A 25,688-nucleotide genomic window follows, 5' to 3' on the forward strand; every position below is an offset into this window, starting at 1 on the left:
GTGAATGCAGAGAGTGTGTTAATGTGTAGTGAATGCAGAGAGTGTGTTAATGTGTAGTGAATGCAGAGAGTGTGTTAGTGTGTAGCGGATGCAGAGTCTGTGTTAGTGTAGTGAATGCAGAGAGTGTGTTAGTGTGTAGCGGATGCACAGTGTGTGTTAGTGTAGTGAATGCAGAGTGTGTTAGTGTGTAGCGGATGCAGAGTGTGTGTTAGTGTAGTGAATGCAGAGTGTGGTAATGTGTAGTGGATGCAGTGAGTGTGTTAGTGTGTAGTGTATGCAGAGTGCATGTTGTATTAGTGAATGCAGTGTGTGTATTGTATTAGTGTATGCACTGTGTGTGTTAGTGTATGCAGTGTGTGTTGTATTAGTGTATGCAGTGTGTGTGTTTGTGTATGCAGTGTGTGTTGTGTCAGTGTATGCAGAGTGTGTTGTGTTAGTGTATGCAGTGTGTGTTGTGTTAGTGTATGCAGTGTGTGTGTGTTGTGTTAGTGTATGCGGTGTGTGTGTTGTGTTAGTGTATGCGGTGTGTGTGTTGTGTCAGTGTATGCGGTGTGTGTTGTGTTAGTGTATGCGGTGTGTGTGTTGTGTCAGTGTATGCGGTGTGTGTTGTGTTAGTGTATGCGGTGTGTGTGTTGTGTTAGTGTATGCGGTGAGTGTGTTGTGTCAATGTATGCAAAGTGTGGGTTGTGTAAGTGTATGCAGTGTGTGTTGTGTCAGTGCATGCAGAGTGTGTTGTGTCAGTGCATGCAGAGTGTGTTGTGTCAGTGTATGCAGAGTGTGTGTTGTGTTAGTGTATGCAGTGTGTGTTGTGTTGGTATGTGCAGTGTGTGTGTTGTGTCAGTGTATGTAGTGTGTGTTAGTGTATGTAGTGTGTGTGTGTGTGTTGTGTCAGTGTATGCAGTGTGTGTGTGTGTGTTGTGTCAGTGTATGTAGTGTGTGTGTGTGTAAATTTGCAATGAGGAGGGAGAGGGGGGGTCATTTTAACATTATTTAAAAAAAAAAATGTAATTAATTAAATTGTTTCTCCCCCCTCCCTGCTTACCTGTGTCTAGGGAGGGGGGAGATTCCATCCCCGGTGGTCCGGTGGCATGGTGGGGCCCCCGGCTCCCTGTTACCGCAGAGGGGGCCCAGGCCTCCAGCTTCTCCTCTTCTCTCCTCCAATAACTCTCGCGAGACCCGCGGAGCGTTGCCATGGCAACCGGGTCTCGCGAGAGTTATTAGCAGGGAGGAGAAGAGAAGAGGCTGGAGGCCTGGGCCCCCTCTGCGGTAACAGGGAGCCGGGGGCCCGCGGCTGCACACATAGATCGCGATATTCGCGATCTATGTGTGCAGGGAGGGAAAGTGGGGCCCAGGACTGCCAGAGCAGTCCGGGCCCCCCAGGGCCGCCGGGCCCGTGACAACTGTCACGGTTGTCACCCCCTGATGGCGGCCCTGTGGAAGTCCCACAGGATCTTGGCTCTGTTATTCTCAACTACCCTTTGAGTTTCCCCCTGAAATCATGACTGCTGCCCATGTATGGTGGGCTGTCCTAAATTGGATAATTTGTTGCAAAGAAAAGGGGTTTGGGGAGAGAACCAGGTGAATATTTATGTGCTGGCTGGAGTAGGCCCTGTTTAAAAAAAAAAAAAAAAATTGTTTTAGTGCCCTGATTTGCAGCCTGTCACCCTATCTCCTCCCCCCCTCCACATACCCGCAAGCATGGCTCACATGTCGGAACCTGAACTGATTAGGCTCCTCCAGGAGTACCAGATCTTCCATGGTCGGGGAGCGCTGGAGGCGGGGATGTCCGGCATTACGGCGGTCCCTGGGACTGGCCTTGAGGCGATGGCCGTGTTGGTGGATGGAGGGCCCGGCGGTCGCGGCCTCCGTCGTGCTTATCACCAAGTCCAGTTCGGCACGGCGAGAGGAGAAGTCAGCGGAGTCGGGAGACCAGAGGTGCCGGAGCTGTGGTGGCGACATCCCCAGCACTGGAAGGAGGTCAGCAGAGAAGGCCCTGGCTAGCCTCTCTGTATTACTGTCCCTGCTGACTTTTGCAACCAGTTATTAGATTGTCTCTGAAGTCTTTTTGCACAGTCTACACCGTGGGTCCTGTCTCTAGGAGCCATCTTCATGATGTACTTGTGGATGCTGCTCTGTATTTTATCAAGACTGGACTGTGGTCTGGACACTCTTTAGGCCCAGACCTATTTGCTTCTGGCTACTATACCATCTCTGGGTGGAATTGGTCATGAAACGATCAAGTCTAGAACTTAGGTCACTCTTAGCTTAAGTAACAATTTAGAATAAAAAGATGCATCCGCGGTCCCCTCTTCCCCTACCTGTCGGCGAGTGGCGTCCTCTCTGCTTGACGCGCCGCTCGCGTCCTCCTCCTCTCCTCCCAGCGGCAGCATGTATAACGCTGCACGCTGGGAGCCGGCACATTTATCCGAACGCCAGGTCACTCACATGACCCGGCGTTAAAGCAACAGCACAATAATCACAGTGGGAGGTGTAAATACCTCCCACGTGTGATTGGATAATTTCCAATCAGAATTAAGCACAGGAGTTATATACTCACATATATTTCCTGTCTCTCAGTGCCCTATTGTGGTCTTGTGTTACCTGTATTGCAGTTTGCTCGTGCGTCTCTCTCAGGTTACCGATTATTTGGCTTGTTATTCCAATTTTCCCGTATTCTCCATTCCTTTGACCTCAGCTTGTTTCTCGTTCTCCTGTTTTCTGGCTCCCTTTACTTGGCTTGTCTCCTGACTATTCTTAGTGTGCTTAACCCGGCCACTCTAAGGACCGGTATTGCACCCTTTCCTTCTGTGACCTGTTAGCGTGTTTGGTTCCCGAATCGTGACACATCATAAGTGGCTGGGCAGAACACAGAGAGAAATGAGAAGCCACCTGAATATCAAGTGAAGGAATAGTCTGTGTACAAGCTGAAAGACAGGTAAATGGGTCCTACGTGACCAGTATCGTTCTGACTTGAGTTATCCTGCCAGGTTGAAAGCCTGTTGTTAGTAGCTGGTAAATTTGTGCTGCTAAGCATTCAAGATCATGCAGTTGTCTGCTTTCTGGTCTAGTAGCCCCTAGACCTTGGTGTTAGGTGGTGGTTCTTTCTCTCAAATGTTCTTCCAGTACTGTTAAGTCTAAGCTCTAGGTGGGTCTGTGGTCAGTCCAGCATCCAATGATCTTTCGTAGTCTTGCCCGGTGGTTAAATACTGCCAGTTTTTCTTTATTTGATTTGTTTTTGGTCCCCCTCCCTCCATCTTTGGTCTGCAGCTACACCATTTTGGGACACAGTTGCAATAAGTATAGGTTCTGCATGGCTCATGCATGTTCTTCTGTGTAGTCTTTCTAATTCCAGTTGTGAAACCAATTTTCTCTTGACATTCTGTTATTTGCTGTAAAAAATTTTTTGTGTGTGTGTTAGTTTTTTTATTTTAAATATATTTTTTTCTAAATTCATCCACCTATGTTTCATGTAGCCCCTCATTGGGCCTGATGTTGCAGTAGCAATTAAGCAGGTCTAGACTCTCATTTCATGTTCATGTGTGAGCTCTCCTTCTCTATCTCAAAAAATATTACACCTTATACCTTGATATATATATGGAGGCCCTCAGTCTTGAATATACATTGTCAAACAAAGATCTGCAAACACCAGTCAAGCCATAATAACTTGCTTAGCCCACAGAAATCTCACATGTGCTGTGCTGTTACCACTGCAAAGGATTCTGGGTGGGCATATGCAAATGAGTTCAACAAAGAATCCATGTTGATGCTTGCTGTATACAACAGCTTTGAAACACAACTCAGGAAGAGATGCAAAGCCAGTGAGCCACTCATGGACAGCTGTTTTGCTGTAAATGCAACTCATCAGCAAGAGGTTGCATTAAAGGACCACTCTAGGCACCCAGACCACTTCAGCTTAATGAAGTGGTCTGGGTGCCAGGTCCAGCTAGGGTTAACTAATTTTTTTTATAAACATAGCAGTTTCAGAGAAACTGCTATGTTTATCAATTAGTTAAGCCTTCCCCTATTTCCTCTAGTGGCTGTCTCACTGACAGCCGCTAGAGGCGCTTGCGTGATTCTCACTGTGAAAATCACAGTGAGAGCACGCAAGCGTCCATAGGAAAGCATTATGAATGCTTTCCTATGTGACCGGCTGAATGCGCGCGCAGCTCTTGCCACGCGTGCGCATTCAGCCGACGGGGAGGATCGGAGAGGAAGAGGAGAGCTCCCCGCCCAGCGCTGGAAAAAGGTAAGTTTTAACCCTTTTCCCCTTTCCAGAGCAGGGCGGGAGGGGGTCCCTGAGGGTGGGGGCACTCTAGTGCCAGGAAAGCGAGTATGTTTTCCTGGCACTAGAGTGGTCCTTTAACGTTACTTGTGGAGCACCAACCAATGTTTGGGTGAGGAAAAAAGTTCACGTACACACACACACACTCACACTCTCTTTCTCTCTTTTGGTAGAAAGCTATGTTTTTAAAATATTGTCATCCAGTAGGATTGGACATGACGTGGACATTTTAGGACAAAACAGGGAGTTTGGGGTAGAGGAGAAATAAGGTCTTCTCTTGAATATATGGGAGATCTCTCTCCAATGTGAATAACTTGGCCTGAAGTCAATTGTTAAACCCTTTATTAAGGTTTTAAAAAACAGAATTTCCCTGGCATGCGGTGGCACTTACTGCTGTCACTAAAAAGACAAAAATAGCTTCGATAGTCATCAAAACCGAAAACCCAAATGAGTATTAATAGCCTTCTGCTATGTTAATAATGTTTGGCATCGTGTTCAAGCTGCTTTAATCAGGCCCCTGATAAACCACTAGAGCTTGACAGAAAAAAATATTTGTATCCCAATTTCAGCAGAACGGTCCTGTCCTGAGAGGAGAAATTGCACCAAAACAGTGTTTCTCATACTTCTCCAGGCAGCAATGGATAAGTCTGAGAAGCTTAAAACCCTCTTGTGTGAGGCATCGCAACAGCGACCTACAGCTGAATAGGCCTCTGCCTAATATGGTGGTGCGACTGGACCTACTCTACTCTGGTGGTTTCTCTGAGGAACTCCTTTACGTTTCAGAAGCAATCCCTACTATGGGAGACCTATATACTCTCTTATCGACTGAAGAAAACGTGACATAACTAACCTTATGAAAAATATTTAAGTGTTCTTCAATGCGGCTTTGGAGGTGGTGAGGGAGTATATTGTCACAATCACCACCAGATTACAAGCGGAAGATACCATAGACGATTACCGGAGGCATAAAAATGTTAAGATCAGGGGCATAGTCAAAGCTGTAAATAATGCATTGCTATATTGCCACCCTCCATGGTCCTCAAGAAGCTCCGCAATGCCCACATCAGTTATTGATCAGGACCGGTTCGCACTCTCTCAGCCACAAAAGATGGCAACCTATACAAACTCATCTCCATGAATTCAGACATTCTTACAATCACTGGGCCTGGGTCCCTTTTGACTCCTGTACTGCCACAGGCATGGAAAGAGTTAGACCAGCGGTTCCCAAACTGTGGGCACCGCGACGTGCACACAGGGGTGCTGCGAAATGTTTCCCAGATGCTATGATTATAGCATCAGGGAAACATTACTGCTCAACAGGGACCCGGTTCCTTAGACCGCTACTGGGCCTCTGCAATGTCGGCCCGCCAGTGTGCTTCTGTGGATGTGCCTCTGTGTTTGGGTGTGTGTTTTATGTCATTGTGCGTATCTGTGTCACGGTGTAGGCATGTATCAATGTTTGTGTGTGTCAGGGTGCATGTGTGTATGTCGGGGTGTGTGTAGGCGTCTATATATGAATTTGTGTGTATGTGTCAGTGTATTTATATGCATCTGTGTGTTAATGTGCATGAATATGTTTGTGGTAGTGTATGTGCATACATCCAATCAGTCAAACACCAGCACAACATACAAGCACACTCCTGCAATCTAACACAAATATTACATACAAACACACCCCTGCATTCAAACTCAAAAATATATAAACACACCCCTTCACTCAAACACAAATACTTCACACAAATGTACATCCACATTTTAAAAGTGAACATTGATTGCAGGGGTGTGTCTGAATGTAAACGCAAACATTACATACAAACACACTCCTGTATTAAAACACAATAAATGTATACAAGCATCCCTTCAAACACCAACACTGTAAGTGTCGACATAACAAAAACAAGAGAGAAAAGCAAGGTAGTGTGATATTGTTACACACAGGTCACATAATGCCAAAATGCAAGTAATAGGGTTTATAACATTCAAAGATGAAGGAGAAAAAATATACAATTGCAACTAGAGTTTACTTGGGTATGGTGACGGGAATTCACATTTCTTTTAATTACCCTTTTTTTGTAATTTCACTAATGCGCTCCCTTTAAAGGGACTCTATAGTCACCATATAAAAGCAAGAAAGACAGGTCCCCCAGCCTTCCTTCTTGCTTTTATATGTACTTTCATTTATTAAAAATAATTTTCGAGGTGTTTTTATATTAAAAACTTACCTCCGTTCCAGCGCTGAGCTCCCAGCCATGCCGCGCCCCCTTTTTCGTCAAAATGACGAAATCGCGGGGCCCAATAGGACGCTTCTCACAGAGAAGCGTCATCGCGATGTGGTGCGCATGCGCGGCTTCGCGCTGCACCAATCGCGTTGCACCAATCGCGTTCTTCATAGAGCGGCATTGACAGCCGCCCTATGAAGACACTCAGCGCTATGCGCGTTCGCGAGCTGAGCTGTCTGACTCTCAGCTCGCTTTCTAAAACGAACAATAAGGGGGGGGGGACCTACTGTCCCCCCCCGGCCCCCACCCCTGAGCGGTGGGTGGGGGCCCTAAAACTAAACATAAGGGGGGGACCTATTGTCCCCCCACCCCTGAGCGGTGAGTGGGGGCCCTAAAAATAAACAAGGGGGGGACCTACTGTCCCCCCCGGCCCCCACCCCTGAGCGGTGGGTGGGGGCCCTAAAAATAAACACACCCCTGCATTCAAACTCAAAAAATATATAAACACACCCCTTCACTCAAACACAAATACTTCACACAAATGTACATCCACATTTTAAAAGTGAACATTGATTGCACCCCTGAGCGGTGGGTGGGGGCCCTAAATACAAAGGGGGGGGGACCCTAGTTAACCCTCCCCCCCCCAAAAAAAAAATTTCTCTCCCTACCTACCCCCACTCACCCTAAAAATAATGAGGGGCGGACCTTTAAAGGACCACTATAGGCACCCAGATTACTTAAGCTCAATGAAGTGGTCTGGGTGCCAGGTCCCCCTAGTTTTAACCCTGCAGCTGAAAACATAGCAGTTTCAGAAAAACAAAATTTTCAGAAAAAAAAATGTTTTACTGAGGGTTAATCCATCCTCTAGTGGCTGTCTCCCTGACAGTCGCTAGAGGCGCTTCTGCGATTCTCACTGTGAAACTCACATTGAACTCACGCTGGACGTCCATAGGAAAGCATTGAGTAGTGCTTTTGTCTGCGGTTTGAATACGCGCGTGGCTCTGGCTGCGCATGCGCATTCGGAGCTAACATCGGCAGGGGGAGGAGTGTTATAAACCCTATTAGTTGTATTTTGGTATTATATGACCTGTGTGTAACAATATCACACTTTCTTTCTTTTTCTTTTCTCACTTTTGTTTTTTATGCCGATGGATGCCTATCTCAAGATATCGGGCTAAGTATATGTTTTTTGCGCTCCACTTTATTCATACTATATTTACTTTGGTGTGTGTTAGGGGCTTGTTTCCCCTGGATGTGGACACTTGAGTGTGAAGCTGCATATTGAGATATATTCATTATCTATTATTGTTTATAAGATATATTAGAATCAATAGCTCAGGAGACCTTTTACACATCTCTTGAATGCTACCTATTTAGAGCTTTTATTACTTCTACCTCTTTTAGCAATGTGCTAACTATTACCCTAAAATCTCAGTTTCCACTCTGGATAGCTAGATTTTGATACCCAACAATAACCATGCCTGTTTTGTGAGTAACCTTGTATACTCAACCAAGTTCATGGTTTTTAATGACAAAGTAGCTAACATTTTCCGTTGTTTATATTTAATGTTATGTGTATCTTCCTGCTGTTTAGATTTGAATCATCCACACCCCGAGTTTGCAATTGGAGTGTTGTTGTTGTTGGGAGGGGAGGGAGAGAGCAAGTTTGGGTTAATCTAGCAGGTGAGGGGTTAATGCTGAAAGTTTGCGTCAATAAATCAGGTATTGGGTAAATACTGCAGACATGGAGTTTATAAATATAAGTTTATATGATACTGTAAATTAATTTAATGATTTGCTGTCATAATGTGATACGTAGAAAATTTTACAGGTGGGGTGGAGACAGGGCTTAGAACTGTCCACTTGGCATGGTCCCTGCTCAGAAGAAAGCATTGACTGAAAGCCGCTGATTGTTAATGTTCTTCTTTGTTTAGGAACCATGAGTGGAATGTGTGGACTCCGTGTCATGCTCCCTCTCAGCCTGGTTATGCTTGTGTTCTGCTCCACTGGTAAGCTTTTAATGCATATTCGTATGAGACGTACTCCAGCCATAAATGGGCAACATTTGTACCGTTCACCCTATTGCATTGTTCCATTGTTTCCACGCTCAGGAGTGACTGTTTCCAAATCGCTTGCCCCATAATTACTACATGGTTATGGTGCTCAGAGTCCCTTTAAATAAGCTTTTCCCAGCATGCCTTTGGCCTCCCCTACCTGATGTCCACTCATTCTGGCCTCTTTGTTCCAGTGCAGAGACTGGAACAGAGCTCCTAAACGAGTGAGATAAAAATATTAGCATGTTGCAAAGGGTTCCATGTCTATCTAATCTACCCCTACATTGTCCCTATTTATCCATTTGTCTGTCCTTTGTCAGCCATCCCCATGGAGTGTTGCTATGTGCTATGAAAACATCAAGTGACACCAGATGCTCTGTGCAGCTTTGAATTCTAAAATAACTGCATTCCAGTTGTTTAATTCTCTACCTCTCGTATTGTCTATTAAACATTATACACACTCACACACATGCACATAAGTGGACTTTATTCACTAAAAACTAAATCAGTGATGGCGAACCTTTTTGAGCCCGAGTGCCCAAACCGCAATACATACAGCCGCCAAGTTTTTTTCCTCAAAGTGCCAACACGGCAATTAAATGTGAATACTGAGGTTTAAGTTTAAAAAAAAAAAAAACAACTTATACAGTTGTCTGAACTAATTCTCCTATTCTCTCCCCCCAGCATCTCCTCCTCCTCTACCCCCCAGCACCGCCTCCTCCATTTCTATCTCTGGTTCAGTGTGAAACCTAGTAATTCTGTGTGTTTGCATAGGTCTGGCCTTGACGTGTTATAACTGCCAATCGTATAGCAGTGAGAAGTGTGAGCAAAAAATGCCGTGTCCATTGAACCAAAACGCCTGTCTTAAAATCACAACAGGTATGTGTTTCTACAGGATCGAAGTGATGTAACGTTTCTTTATTAACCGTTTCCAAATGTCTTTTTGTGTGTATTTGTGTTACTCAAAACACACACATATATATACATACCGGATATACTCGAGTATAAGTCTACCTGAATATAAGCCGAGGCCCCTAATTTTACCCAAAAAACTGGGAAAACTTATTGACTCTAGTATAAGCCTAGGGTGGGAAATGCAGCAGCTACTGGTAAATTTCTAAATAAAATTATATCCCAATAAAATTACATTAATTGAATATTTATTTACAGTGTGTGTATATAATGAATGCAGAGTGTGTGTGTTTGTGTGAATGCGCTGTGTGTATATAATGCAGAGTGTGTGTGTGTGTAAACTGGGTGGGGGGAGGGCATTCGTATTATTTTTATTATTTTTTTTTATTTTAATATTATTTTTTATTTTAATATTTTATTTATTTTAATATAACTACTTTAATATTTTTTTTTAATATTGTTTTATTATTTAATTGTTTGTTTTTTTTTTTTTTTGTCCCCCCTCCCTGCTTGTTACCTGGCCAGGGAGGGGGGCTCTCATTCCCTGGTGGTCCAGTGGCATTGGCTGTGCAGGAGGGGGTCTGGCAGCAAGCTGTTACTTACCTTTCCTGCAGCTCCTGTCAGCTCCCTTCACCTCCGTTCCCTTCCGCTCACTGTCAGCTTCGGTCTGCTCCCTTAACTTCTGCTCCGTTCAGCTCACTGTCTAAATCGCGCGGTCTGCGTGCTGCGCGGAGCGTTGCCACGGTAACCCACGGCCGTCAGAGCATTGCCGCGAGTTACCGTGGCAACGCTCCGCGCGGCACGCAGACCTCGCGAAATTTAGACAGTGAGCTGAACAGAGCGGAAGTGAAGGGAGCAGACCCGAGCTGACAGTGAGCGGATGGGAACGGAGGTGAAGGGAGCTGACAGGAGCTGCAGGAAAGGTAAGTAACAACTCGCTGCCAGCCCCCAACAGGACCGCCGAGCTTGTAATGAGCCCGGCGGTCCTGGTCTGTATTATGGCAATGTAAGTTGCCATAATACAGACACTGACTCGAGTATAAGCCGAGTGGGGGTTTTTCAGCACAAAAAATGTGCCGAAAAACTTGGCTTATACTCGAGTATATACGGTACATACATACAATGTCAAAATGTCAGAGTATTACAGTATTGCTATGATACATTTTTTGTTGGACGAACATAATATTTCAAAGACAAGCTTTCGAGAGTTTTCCACTCTCCTCAGGTCTGCAGCAAACAGACTTCACACCGGAGGAAGAGAGGGGAAACTCTCAAAAGCTTGTCTTTGAAATATTATGTTAGTCCAATATAAAAGGTACCATTGCATACTGCAATTTTATTTATTTTTCTACCAGCAATTAAAACCATATATTATATTATGATTGGAATTTCTATACATTGTGCCTCTTGTGACGTTTTCTGTTCTACCCCCAGATGGCAAGTCAAGATCTCAGTGCTGGGAAATGAACAGATGTGAAATCTCCTCTGTTAAAAATGAATTTCAGCTGACTAAGTTCACTTCTAGTTGCTGCCAGACCGACCTCTGTAACAGCGGTAGAAGCAGCCTGCCTGTTACCTCTTTGGTTCTCAGTTTCGCTGCCGCTATTCTGCTGATATTCTCCTGCTGAGTGTCCTGCTCCCTCTTCTGCAAACTGTTTGGGATCTGATCGCAAGCAAACGTGACCTTCTCTGCTTCAATGGCGAACGAGCTGAAACTAAGTATCTACAACCTGCAAAAACATCTTAGTCCATATACCTGTAAAGGCTTTTCTGTAATTGCGTTGCGCTTTTCATTTACTGGATTGGGTCCTAGGTAAACATTAACACATTTTTTAGTTGTAGTCACTTAAATTATCACTGCCGTCCTTTCCATATGTTTGATTAATTGCACTAAAATAACAATGCGATAGTTATGCACATACTCACGTACTAGTGATATATGAATAATGTGCCAAAGTCACAGCAAGCACAGGTCTGTGTGTCTAGTTATTCGCTGCGGGCACCCTTGGGATTTAATTTAAGGGACGGTGTAATTTTTAATTCATTTGTATAACAGAGATTAATAAAAAAAAATAGTATTGTGACTCCTATAATTTCATGTGGTCCGTGTGGGTTTTTGTCTTGAGTAAATTACCAATAATCTCAGGATTACCCCCTCTTTCTGTCATCGGCACCTAAGCCTGTTGTGGAGCAGTGCTAAACTGCGCGTAAGTGTTGACTACTGAGAAAGTTGGGGTCATTGCTGTGTTATTGAGACATAGTGCATAAAACACTGATGCTTAAAGGACCACTATAGTGCCAGGAAAACACTAGTTTTCCTGGCACTATAGTGCCCTGAGGGTGCCCCCACCCTCAGGGACCCCCTCCCGCCGGGCTCTGGAGGGGAGGAAGGGGTTAAACTTACCTCTTTCTCCAGCGCCGGGCAGGGAGCTCTCCTCCCGCTTCTTCCGTCACCGGCTGAATGCGCAATGCTTTCCTATGGACGCTGGCGTCTTCTCACTGTGAAAATCACAGTGAGAAGCGCGGAAGCCCTCTAGCGGCTGTCAGTGAGACAGCCACTAGAGGCTGGATTAACCCTATTATAAACATAGCAGTTTCTCTGAAACTGCTATGTTTATTAAAAAAAAAGAAGAAAAGTGTTAAACCGGGGGCGTGGCTTGGCTGCCGACCGAGATGGCCGTGTAGCACAGGAGCTCCGCTCAATCCACAACGAACAAAGCACTTACCAAAGGCAACGAGACCCAGACAGTAGCCCTGCAAAGCAGCAAGATGCCAGGCTCCTACTCCGGCAACAAACAAGCCAGGAAAAAAAAAGGACGACGGCAGAGAAACCCCTAAAACCGTCGCCAAAATGCTGACGGCGCCACGAGGCACACAGGCCGGACAAGATGGCCGACAACAGAGCCTGCGGGGAAATCAGCATCCTGAGACCGGAACGGGAGAGGAAAGTCCCGAAATCACAGCAGGAGGAACATCCCACATACTGTCCAAATTAACAGAGGTGAGCAACTACCTGGCTACAGAAATTTCCAACTGCACAAAAGAAGTGAAGGCAGAGATACAGGCGCTGGGCTGCAGAACAGCAGACCTAGAAACCAGAATGGAACAGGTCACCCAGGCACATAACAAGGTAGTAGCACACTCCAAAACCATGGAGAGACAACTAACCGACCTCACACTCACCATAGACGACCTGGCTTACCGGTCCAGGCGTAATAATGTCCGGCTCAGAGGCCTTCCGGAGTCCCCCACTGAAGGGAATCTGATAGCCGCAATGGAGCACTATTTTAAACATCTCATCCCAGACATACCCGAAGAACAATGGACGATAGACCGCGCACACAGGGCGCTACGAGCCCGCAGGTCAGCAAACCAACCTCCTAGGGACATTATAATTAGATTCCATTACTACCGGACAAAGGAGGCGGTGATGCAGTATGCCAGGAACAACGAATTATCGTACAAAGACGCAGTGATAACCGTCTATCAAGACCTCTCCCCTACCACTTTACAGCGTAGAAGAGCATGGAGGCCCCTCACCACGCTGCTGCGGGACAGGGACATAAAATACACATGGGGACATCCGTTTAAGCTGGTGGCGTTCAAGGACGGCACGACATACACCCTGATACCGGGCATGACCCTCTGAAGTTCCTCCGGGACATGCGGGTGGACCCACCGCGAGACTTCACCTTGCAGCAGGAACCCATACCCGAGCTGGACACCTTGGCCACAGAATGGAGAACCATGGGAGACACAGAGGGACGCTGAGCTAAAAACCCCTGAGAGGGGAACCAAGAGACCTCTATGAACTCACATGTTAAGCAAACTGGGACTGGGGAATTGGCAGAACCACACGGGCTTAAGCCATGTTAAGGGGAAAAACAAAAAACACAAAGCTATCGCCCACGGGCCTAAAAAATACCCAAAGGCGTGGCGGAACCGACGAACACCCGACTCATGGTGTCCCGGTTCCCCCAAACACAACTCCCTCAGCCAATACAGAAGGAGACAAACACTTAGGGACGACAACTAGTAGACAAAGAAGGAATACAGGGGACAGGTCTCTACACGCACACTACACACAACACAACATTCAAGGGCTTACTACAGCTAGGCTCCACCCCCTACGAATCAGATCACACAAAACAGGAATTAGTGCCCAGGGCGGACGCTGAACTAAAAGAAAGGGATGGGATTGACGGGAAGCTGAGCTCCCTAGGAGCGAATAGAAAGGGACAGGGAAGAGAGGCTTGGGACAACAGGGGAGGGAGGGGCATGGTAAAGGGCAAAATTATTAAGGGGCTATACCAGGGGCCTCGTAAAGAGGCACGGTGGATCGGAGACAAACCCGACCCTGTAAGGAACACACATTGATGGCCTGCAGGGGGGGGACACGTCCCCGTCCGAATCTGGCAAAAAGTAAGACTAGATTAAAAAAACAATATTACATTGTTTGTACCGGTTATGAAATGTTTTTGAATTGTTACTCATTATGTTTTTATTTTCTTCTTCCAACACGAGTGAGACCGCTACCCAGACCACAAAAGAGAGGACGACAACAAAGACTCCGGAGAGAGAACCCTACGGACCCCTGACAGGTATGGGCCCAACTCTCCGCACAGACACGCCACCCGCCAGACTAGTCACCCCATGGCGCTAAAAATACTATCGATTAATGCTAGGGGACTCAATACGCCCATTAAGCGCAGGACCCTCCTACGCGACCTAAAAACTAAAAAGGCCGACATAGCCCTAATTCAGGAGACCCATATTCCTAGGGGGCCGCTCCGGTCAAATTAGGTGACCACACATACACAGTCGCCCATGAGGCGAGAGCGATGCGCAAGCAAGCGGGCGTGGCCATACTCCTCCACAAACACTGCCCTTTTACCCTACTACATAAGCAAATGGACCCGGCGGGCAGATTCATAGTGCTTTCGGGCACGTACCATAACACCAAACTACACCTGGTAAATTTATACGCACCCAACGAACCCGACCAAGACTTCTGGAACACCATAGAATCACTACTACTCACCTTACAGGGGGGTATCCTAACGGTAGGAGGCGACATGAATGCGGTTCCCTACCCAGCCCTTGATCGCAGCACCAAACCAGGAACACAGAGATCCCAGGGCAGAGGGGGACAGGATAAAATCTTCCACTCCTTCCTCCAACACACTGGCTTACTAGACGCATGGAGGCTACAACACCCAGATAGGCTACAACACCCAGATACATCAGACTACACATTCCACTCAGCCCCACACAACACTTACTCTAGGATAGACAATATACTCCTCAACGGAGCGGGAATGGCCAAACTCATCCAAGCAGAAATAAACACCATAACATAGTCGGACCACGCAGACATAACAGTCACACTAGGAAACTTGCAACACCACACTACCTGGACGTGGAAACTCAACACTAGCTTACTAGCCGACGAAGACATCCTCAACGCAACAAGAAAAACAATCACCGACTACTTTAACGCTAATGACACAGAAGACATAAACCCGACCACACTATGGGTGGCCCACAAATCAGTGTTAAGGGGACACCTCATACAAGCAGCTACACATAAAAAACGTGCAAAAACAAAACGCATACTGGAGCTACAGGCAACACTGAGGAAAACCGCCCAACAACACAAACAAAACCCCACCGCCACCTTATACAACCAATTACAAAATATTAGACATCTCATTAGGGAACAAACCCTAGCATAAATAACCCGCTCCGTACTCTGGTCTAAAAGGCTATGCTACGAAAAGGCGAATAAAATGGACACCATGCTAGCACGCAGGCTTAGACCCAGACAGGAACGTAAACACATCACCAAAATACGCAACTCAGCAAACCAAATAGACAACATACCGAAAGCTATCAACGAAACGTTTACAGAATACTTTAAGGCATTATACAACCACACGCCTAGAGAGGGGGAAGAACAAGCCCAATACCTAAGCCGCATCACCGAATTCCTAGCACACACACGCTTACCCAAAGTAACGACAGGGGACGCCACCGAGTTAAGTGAACCAATCACACAGGAAGAGGTGGGGGCAGCAATCTCCAATCTTCAAGGTAATAAGGCACCGGGACCAGATGGGTACGATATGTCGTATTACAAAAAATGCAGCACAGAGTTACTGCCACACCTCACCAAACTGTTTAACCACTTCCTACAGGGAGGCACCCCGGACCGGGACATGGCCATAGCCAACATAGTTTTACTACCCAAACCCGATAAGGACGCAACCTTAGCCACAAATTACAGGCCTATCTCCCTAATAAATTCGGACCTAAAATTTTTTGCTAAAATCCTGGCACACAGAATGGCTCCATTACTACCCAAGTTAATCCACCCGGATCAGGTAGGCTTCATACCGGGACGCCAGCTGTATGAAAACACCCGCCGAGTGGTAGACCTGCTGTGGCTCATGGCAAACACACGAGCACCATCCCTGGCCCTCTCGCTAGACGCAGAGAAGGCCTTTGATAGAGTGCAATGGCCCTTCATGCTGCAACTGCTCCACTCACTAGGCTTCCCTGACCCCTTCATCACAGCAATACGAGCACTATACACAAACACACGGGCACAAACCATAGTGGCGGGAGCACCTAGGATACCCTTTGAAGTAGGAAATGGAACAAGGCAGGGATGTCCATTATCCCCAATGTTATTCGCTCTTGTCCTAGAGCCATTCCTACACGCAGTCTGAAACGACCCAAATATTACAGGGGTACAACTTGGGAACGAACAATTTAAGATAGCAGCGTACGCAGACGACGTACTCCTCACACTTACGAACCCAAGCCACTCACTGACTCACCTGGCGGGACTACTACAAACATACGGGGATGTGTCAGGATACAAGATCAACCTCACCAAATCCGTAGCACTGCCTTTTCACATAGCCGACCAAGACATACAACTGATCAGACACATACACAAAATCAAAATTAACACGGAAGCTCTCACGTACCTAGGAGTGAAGTTGACGGCAGACACCAACACATTATTTCAACTAAACTATACGCCCCTATTCTCAAAAATAAAATCCGACCTGGAAAATTGGACGGAAAAACCCATATCCTGGCTAGGCCGCCTACATTCAATAAAAATGAATATCTTACCCAGACTAATGTTCCTGTTTCAAGCGCTCCCAATTAACGTAACCAAAAATGACTTAAAGGACATACAGAGGGCAGCAGACGGGTTCATATGGCAACGGAAAAGACCTAGGATAGCCAGAGCCACAATGTACAACCCAAAATGGAGGGGGGGACTGGGCCTGCCACACCTCCACCACTACTATGTAGCGGCACAGATAGCCCAAATAGCATATTGGCACTGCCCCATAGACCAACGTAGATGGGTGGACATTGAAGCACTGATGACAGGTGCGGACCTACCACAGTTTCACATTTGGACGCCAAGGGAACACAGAGCGCTCCTAAGGACCAGGTGTCCGGCCATTCTAAACTCCATTAGCATATGGGACCGATTCGCACAAAAATATAAAATAGCGGATATCCCCTCACCAATGACACCGGTGCTGCGCAATAGGGCATTCCCCCCAGGGATAAGGGCACAAGACTTCAAAGGAATAGAAGCAACGGGCTTACAGAGATATACTCACCTTTACGCGGACGACCGCATAGTCTCATATGAGCACTTACAATCCCTTGCCCCGCTACAAACCCGCGACTTCTCGAGGTACATACAGCTGCGAGATTTCGCACAAACGCAAGAGGTTAAAACAGCCACGGCGAAACCCCTAACCTTTTTCGAACAAATATGTCTAAAATAAAAAATGCCAGAGAAACTAATCTCGCGGCTATATTGCCACATATGCACGACATCGGGATAATGGGGCGCGCAAACCTACACGGATAGATGGGAGGAGGACTTGGGGGAAACATTGGAGGGGACAGACTGGCAGGACATATGGGAGGCAAACGCAAAGGTGTCCATCTGCACAACACTACAAGAACAAGCTTACAAAATAATGTTACGGTGGCATACCACCCCAGTGAAACAATATCATATGAAACTGAGCCCTACAGACACATGCTGGCGACTGTGCGGAGAGAAGGGCACATACATCCATATGTGGTGGCAATGCCCAAAGATACAGGAATACTGGGGAAAGATAGTAGACTTATGCTCACAAATTTTAGAAAGACGACTGACGCTAGACCCATGGGCCTGCCTCCTCTCGAGACCCACAGAGGGGCTCCACAAACATGACCAAAAACTTCTAAATATGCTCTACCTAGCCGCTCGAAGAGCGATAGCGCAACATTGGATAAACCCAGACACACCCCCACTCACCCTGGTCAAAACAAAAATTAGGGACAACTACCTAATGGATAAGATGACAGCTCAGGTGAGAAATACCACCAACACATTCCGGAAAGTCTGGGCCACATGGGAACAATACGACATCTAAAACAAATAGAAATGACAGATCAGGGATGGCGAAATCTCACTCGTGTAATGGAACTACTTAGTTTTATTTAAGTTAATTTTCATATGGTTTAATATGTATTGAACTGTTACAATATATGTAAAAAGAGACAAAAGGAAAACGCTGACAGACACTGTAGCAAACGACAACTTAATAGGCCTCTGCGCAGGCCACAGGCTACGAAACCAAAAAAGGCACCAACAACGCTATGATGCGTGCAATCATACCTACCGCTTAAATACAAAACAGGCTTCTGCGCAAGCCACACATGTCTTTTTGAATCTGCTCAGCACGAAAAATAAAGAATATATATTTAAAAAAAAGGGTTAAACCTAGCTGGACCTGGCACCCAGACCACCTTATTAAGCTGAACTGGTCTGGGTGCCTATAGTGGTCCTTTAAGTGAATAACTGTGCATAACCCTTAAAGTATTGAGCAGTAAATCTGGATTTGCTTCAATGACCCCCAGAAGAAAAATTAGGTTTACTGCCCCCTTGAAGGTCAAAAGTTAACCCTGCACATATATATAATTTAAAAAATGTTGGCGTAATGATTTATCAATATAATAAAAGGCATATAATACGGATGCAGTATTTTAAGTCCTTTATTTCATCCTGCTGAAGATGAGCTGAGGTTTGCATGGGGACTTGGACAATTCTCGGATGTTAATGTGTTTACTAGCCATTCTGCTAGCATTAGATGGGGGCTTGTTTATAAAACGGTCATCGGTGATGGTGCATGGAGTGTCCCTTTGAAATAACCTGTTTTCTTTGTAGCAATTCTCCAAGCGTTTTAACCAACTAGTTCCAAGACTTTTATTAATATTATTTATAAAGCGCCAACAAGTTCCGTAGTGCTGTACAATGGGTGGACTAACGGACACGAATTAACCAGACAAGTTTGACGCATAGGAACAGAGGGATTGAGGGCCCTGCTCAATGAGCTTACATGCTATAGGGAGTGCGGTACAGTGACACAAAAGGTAAGAGTAGGGTAGAAAAGTGGGTTACTAGGATATTATTAATTGAGAGCTTAGTGTTTTGTTTTGATGACAGTTTTAGGAGAGGAATCAGTGCGGGGAGGGAAAGCTGTTCACAGTTTAATTGATAAGCTTTCCTAAAGAAGTAAGTTTTCAAAGATTTTTTGAAGGAGTGGAGATTGGGTGAAAGTTTAACAGAGAGGGGAAGGGTGTTCCATAGGAACGGTTCAGCCCTAGAGAAGTCTTTAAGGTCAGAGGTAGGAGTATGAACAGAGGTTAGACGTAGGTCTCCGGCAGAGCGTAGGGGCCTAGACAGGGACGTATTAGTGTATTAGTGAAGATAAGTAGGTGACAGCAGCCTTGTGTAGAGATTTGTAAGCAAGTGTCAGGATCTTAAATTGAGCCCTATATCTTACGGGAAGCCAATGAAGGGACTGACATAGGGGGGAGGTGTGAGAGCTGCAGGTGGACAGGAAGATGAGCCTCATTCATTATAGACTGTGTAATGGGGCAAGTTGGGAAAACATAAGACCACTGAGAAGCGGATTACAGTAGTCAAGGCAAGAGAGGACAGCAGCATGGACAAGCACCTTTGCTGTATCAAGCATTAAATAGGGTCGGATGAGCGCAATGTTTTTGAGATGGAAGCGGCAGGATTTGGCGATTGAATGGACATAAGGGGTGAAGGAGAGGTCGGAGTCAAAGAGAACACCTATGCAGCGCCATTGACTTGGAGGGACACAGTCAAGGGAGTAGCAACACTTGAGGGAGGGAAGACCAGAAGTTCTGTTTTGGACAGGTTCAGTTTAAGGAAATGAGCAGCCATCCAGTTAGAAATAGCAGAGAAGCAATTGGAGACACGAGTCAAAAGGAGTGGTGAGAAATCAGGGGAGGACAGATAAATTTGCGTGTCATCTGCATAGAAATGATACTGGAAGCTGAAGGAGCTGGTGAATTTACCAAGGGAGGCAGTGTAAATTTAAAACAATAGGGGACCAAGGACAGATCCTTGGGGAACACCAATAGAGAGGGATTGGTAGAAGAGGCAGAGCCAGAAACACTGAATGAGCGCTGGGAGAGGTAGGAAGAGCACCGGGAGAGAGCAATATCTTGTAGACCAAGATTACGGAGGATGAGAAGAAGCTGTTGATGATCAACCGTGTCAAAAGCAGCAGAAAGATCAAGGAGAATTAGGATAGAGTAGTGGCCATGGGATTTATCAGTGATAAGATCATTGTATACTTTGGTCACAGCTGTCTCAACAGAGTGACGAGGGTGCGGAATCCAGATTGAAGCGGGTCAAGCAGAGTGTTGGTTTCGAGGACAGATTTTGAGTTTATCTATAAAGTTAGCATACAAGACGACACTCTTAATTTTTCCTGCAGCATATGTTCCCTGAAATGCTATTAAATTTAAAGATTTTAAGTTAAAAACTATTTAGAATGTGGTCCATTCGCCACCTGTCAATCCATTTAATGATTTAATGTGTAGTTCTGTATGCTGACAGTTGAGTGACAAGGATAGCAGGAGAACCTTCGAACAAGCATATTTCCTGCTCTTTGTTTGTTATTCCTCTAGCAAGCACTTTTCGCTCTTGCTGATTTAAATATACAAATTAAATAAATCGTCTTTCTGTTTTAGCATGGATGGACTCCCATTGAAACCCATAAGCAGGTACAATCATGCTAGAGCAACACTTCTCTGGTTTGGAAGTTAAGATATTATTATTGAAAAAGAGGAAAAATAGAAAATTAAAAGCGTAAGAACGAGAACATTGGATAAACCACTTTAGAAAGACTGGGGCAAGTGGTGTTGGGCTGGGTAGCAGTCTGTCAACAAGACAGGAATTCATGAGAGAAGGATAGTAATCAATGCAGAAGGTTGGAAGAGTGCATTGGTGATCATAAATGAGTAATTTGGGGAGTCTTTATATTAACACAGGACTTAGGGGAGGGTGGATGGAAAGAGAGTGTGTCGTTAGTTGTCCTGTGTATACAAGACAGGCTGTAAAGAGAAACGATTCTAGGGTGAAATGGATACACTTTGGAAAGGGGTTATGCATTGTGAATTTGGTCCCCAGAGTTGAGAAGGAACAGGTACAGGCCTGGTGACAAAGATGCTAGGGCTGAAATATTCTCTGTGTACAAAAAAAAAATAAAAAAATTAAACTAATCAAAAATGGCAATTAAAAATGAGAATACAGCCAGTACAAACAAGTGAGCCAACAAATATAGTACATCCGCAAGCAAACAAATCTTGCGTACTTTTGTGAGATGGGGTACTCACACCCCGTAATTTATGTCCACCTTGGCTCACAAAAAGAACCCGCAAACGGGGAGCTCACCTGACAGGATAAATCATATACCACACCAGCACCCCCCCATGTTTGTTCCATACCGTACTCTTACACTGCAGTACAACATGCCCTATTAGCACTAGACGATGCATGTACGCTTTGATTTTACAACAAAACCCTTGACAAGTGGTAAAAAAGAATGTCACTCGTTTGAATGATACATGTACTATAAGAATATCGATTATGTACCATTATCTATGTGTATTGCATACCATATGGCTTCTGCATAAGCCCGAATCTTCTTGTTATATTGCCAACTTTGTCAAGATGAAAAATAAAGAATAAAAAAAAATGAGAATACAGCGGATATAGCTGTGGTGATGAATAGTGTGAATATCCCAGGTGTACCTTGCAGCAGCTAAGGTTAAGGAGTCTGTAGAAATGCTGTGTGGATCTACAACTGAATAAAGTTCTCAAGCACTTCTGAGAGTGTTTTCTGGTAAGTGGCTTGTGGGAAAGAGATTGAAGCTTGCCGTAGTTAAATCAGCACTGTCACAAACCCTCCCCTCCTACCCCCCTCCAAAAACAAGTATGTCATAAAGAACATTTTACTGAAATTGAGGCTCTGTGGTTTTTCTCCGCTTGGCACTTAAAGACGCTGAGCAGAGCTACCGCTGTCTAGAAGTGTCAATCCCTGGTGACAGCTGCAGGGAATTGGCTTTGTCTATGAAGGATCGCGCCCTCTCCCAGCATCCTCCATAGTCCAATGCTTTACGCTAGCGCATGCACGAGAGTACGGCAGTGATGTTGGCTCCTGTCGAGCCGAAGAGGAACTACCTGAAAAAGATGGCAGCATCCGCAAGGGACAGGTTCAGGTAAGTTAAACAAACCTGCGGCGATGTCACCGTCAGGAGGATTTGCAAATTCTGCAACATCCCCAGATGGTGACAGTGCTGCTTTAAAGGACCACTCTAGTGCCAGGAAAGCATACTCGTTTTCCTGGCACTAGAGTGCCCTGAGGGTGCCCCCACCCTCAGGGACCCCCTCCCGCCCGGCTCTGGAAAGGGGAAAGGGGTAAAAACTTACCTTTTTCCAGCGCTGGGCGGAGAGATCTCCTCCTGCTCTCCTCCTCCGATCCTCCTCTTCTCCTCCCCGTCGGCTGAATGCGCATGCGCGGCAAGAGCTGCGCGCGCATTCAGCCGGTCACATAGGAAAGCATTCACAATGCTTTCCTATGGACGCTGGCGTGCTCTCACTGTGAAAATCACAGTGAGAAGCACACAAGCGCCTCTAGCGGCTGTCAATGAGACAGCCACTAGAGGACATAGGGGGAAGGCTTAACCCATTCATAAACATAGCAGTTTCTCTGAAACTGCTATGTTTCTGAAAAAATGGGTTAACCCTAGAAGGACCTGGCACCCAGACCACTTCATTAAGCTGAAGTGGTCTGGGTGCCTAGAGTGGTCCTTTAAGGAGTGTATGTATATTAAAGAGAGAGAGTTCAAGGAGATGGCACACAATGAATATGTCATTAAAATGTATAACTCACATGTTACAGAACATATCCCACCTCCCTCGGTGAGGCAAGACTGTCCCTTATTCCCCAAATTATGAACTGTCAGAAATTTTAAAGAATTTACATTTTATGGCAAAATGCTAATACTGAAAACAAAGATGACTTTTTTTTTTTTTATCCTTTTTGACCTAAATTGTTCCGTTATATTTGGCAACACAAGAACCACTTATTTGTATCTTATAATTCACTATAGCATGCACTATGCGGTTTGTTGTAGATGGAATTAACCAATTCAAAGATTTTTTGTATAAACAGACAGAGGTGCATTTTGCCACCCATTATCCCATTCCGCCAATATACATTTTTTTTTCTTGCTATTGCCTGACAAAATGTTTTAGGGTTGTGACAGAAAACACTATGGTTATCAGCAAAAATCAGCACGGTTTTATGAAGCACAGGTCGTGTCAAACTAACTTGATTGCATTCTACGAAGAAGTAAGTAGAAGTATAGATCAGGGTGTTGCAGTGGATGTGATCTATTTGGACTTTGCCAAGGCATTTGATACAGTTCCACACAGAAGATTAGTGTTCAAACTCAAGGAAATCGGTCTAGATGAAAATGCTTGTTCTTGGGTAGAACATTGGCTTAAAAACAGAGTACAAAGAGTTGTCGTTAATGGTAAATTTTCAAGCTGGACAGAGGTGGCAAGTGGTGTCCCTCAGGGGTCTGTTCTGGGACCCCTTCTATTTAACATGTTTATAAATGATCTTGAAGACAGCATTGAAAGTCATGTTTCAGTGTTTGCAGATGACACAAAACTTTGTAAAATAATACAATGTGAGCAAGTTATTACCTTGCTGCAGAGGGATTTAGATAGACTGGAGGACTGGGCACTCAAATGGCAGATGAAATTTAATGTTGAAAAATGCAAAGTTATGCACTTCGGCGTAAAGAATACACAAGCAACGTATTCCCCTAATGGAAGCGAATTAGGGATAACAACACACGAAAAGGACTTGGGAATTGTTATAGACAACAAACTATGCAACAAGGTGCAATGTCAATCAGCAGTGGCCAAGGCCAGTAGGGTATTGTCATGCATGAAAAAGGGCATTCATTCTCGGGACGAGAATATCATTTTGCCTCTTTATAAATCACTGGTAAGACCACACATTGAATATGCTGTGCAATTTTGGGCACCTGTTCTAAAGAAGGATATTATGGCACTAGAAAAAGTGCAGAGGCGGGCTACAAAATTAATAAAAGGAATGGAACATATCAGCTATGAAGAAAGGTTAACAAATTTAAACCTATTTAGTTTAGAAAAACGTCGCCTGAGAGGGGATATGATAACATTATACAAATATATTCGAGGCCAATACAAACCATTGTGTGGAAACCGGACTTTACATAGGACACGAGGTCATGCGTTTAGACTAGAAGAAAGAAGATTTCGTCTAAGGCAAAGAAAAGGTTTTTTTACTGTAAGAACAATCAGGATGTGAAATTCTCTGCCTGAAGAAGTGGTTTTATCAGAGTCCATACAGATGTTCAAACAGCTACTAGATGCATACTTGCAAAAACAGAATATTCAAGGATATAATCTTTCAATGTAGGGTAATAACTGCTTGATCCAAGGATAAATCTGACTGCCATTCTGGGGTCAAGAAGGAATTTTTTTCCTAGCTTGTTGCAAAATTGGAAGTGCTTCAAACTGTTTTTTTTTTTTTGCCTTCTTTTGGATCAACAGCAAAAAACATATGTGAGGAAGGCTGAACTTGATGGACGCAAGTCTCTTTTCAGCTATGTAACTATGTAAGGGGGGCAGCCGCACTGTGGGTGGCATAGCAATTTCGGATAGTGTGCAAGTAAATATTTTCTTTCTTTTTTATTGTTTGTCTTTGTCATTGCTGCCGTCTGAGAGTAGTGGGAGTTTGAACATATGGCTTAATTTTGTATGTTCTTTGTTTTACGTTACAGCGCCACCCCCAGGGACGTATTTGCCGCAAGGCAAACAAGGCATTTGCCTTGAGCAGGCAGCTTCTAGGGGGCGGCAAAAAATGCCGCCCCCAAATGCCCAGGCAAATACCTTGTTAGCCTGGCGACAGTCGGCTAACTAAAAATCCGGGCGGGCGCCGGCGAGGGAGCACTGATTAGTGAGCTCTCTGCTCTCTGACGTCATATTCCGGCTCCTGGCATCACTCTGCGGCGCGTAGGGAGCTGAGCAGAGACAGCTCACTAATCAGTGCTATCTCACCAGTGCCGCCAGCCTGCCTAGATTACAATTAGCCGCCCAAGTGCCTGCATGCCTGCCTTATTCTCTGCAAGAAGACCCACTGGACCCCAGGTAAAAAAAAATCCACTCGGCTCTTCCAAAGGTAGGGAGGCTGGGTGGATTTAAACTAAAATAGAAAAAGTAATCTTTTTTAATTAATGTTTCCGGGTGGGGGGGGGGTGAGAGTGGGGGTGGGGGTTGTGTGTCTGGCTGTCAGTGTGTGTATGTCTGTCAGTGTGTGTATGTCTGTCAGTGTGTGTCTGAGTGATTGTGCGTGTTTGGCTGTCAGTGTGTGTCTCAATGTTTGTGTGTGTCTGGCTGCCAGTGTGTGTTTGTCTGTCAGTGTGTATCTGAGTGATTGTGTGTGTGTGTATGTCTGTCACTGTGTGGCTGTATGTCAGTAATTGTGTGTCTTGCTGTCAGTGTGTGTATTTCAGTTTTTGTGTGTCAGTGATTGTGTGTCTTGCTGTCAGTGTGTGTATTTCAGTTTGTGTTTGAGTGATTGTATGTGTCTGGCTGTCAGTGTGTATCTGAGTGATGTGTGTGTCTGGCTGTCAGTGTCTGGCTGTTAGTGTGTGTCTGAGTAATTGTGTGTGTGTGTGTGGCTGTCAGTGTTTGTGTGATTGTGTGTGTATGTCTGTCAGTGAGTATCTGAGTGATTGTGTGTATGT

The 25,688-nt window shown here is 45.3% G+C and overlaps 2 protein-coding genes across 3 annotated transcripts in view; both read left to right on the forward strand.

Annotated features, from left to right (window-relative positions):
* The window catches only part of LOC134579427 (CD59A glycoprotein-like), a 32,414-nt gene extending 20,882 nt beyond the window's left edge, over positions 1–11,532 (forward strand). The window contains exons 2-4 of one of the 2 annotated variants that reach the window (XM_063438720.1): positions 8,436–8,510; positions 9,330–9,434; positions 10,902–11,532. In XM_063438720.1, the coding sequence (XP_063294790.1) occupies positions 8,441–8,510; positions 9,330–9,434; positions 10,902–11,095 (369 nt within the window). In that variant the 5' untranslated portion in view covers positions 8,436–8,440 and the 3' untranslated portion in view covers positions 11,096–11,532. The remainder of the gene's footprint in view (positions 1–8,435; positions 8,511–9,329; positions 9,435–10,901) is intronic. The other variant, XM_063438719.1, reaches the window with a different exon arrangement.
* The window catches only part of LOC134579425 (golgin subfamily B member 1-like), a 146,027-nt gene continuing 128,112 nt past the window's right edge, over positions 7,774–25,688 (forward strand). The window contains exon 1 of the mRNA XM_063438718.1: positions 7,774–7,779. The gene's annotated coding sequence lies outside the window, so the exon portion shown is untranslated. The remainder of the gene's footprint in view (positions 7,780–25,688) is intronic.

The sequence above is a fragment of the Pelobates fuscus genome, chromosome 12 (assembly GCF_036172605.1).
Source record: "Pelobates fuscus isolate aPelFus1 chromosome 12, aPelFus1.pri, whole genome shotgun sequence".
In the NCBI taxonomy this organism is placed as follows: domain Eukaryota; kingdom Metazoa; phylum Chordata; class Amphibia; order Anura; family Pelobatidae; genus Pelobates; species Pelobates fuscus.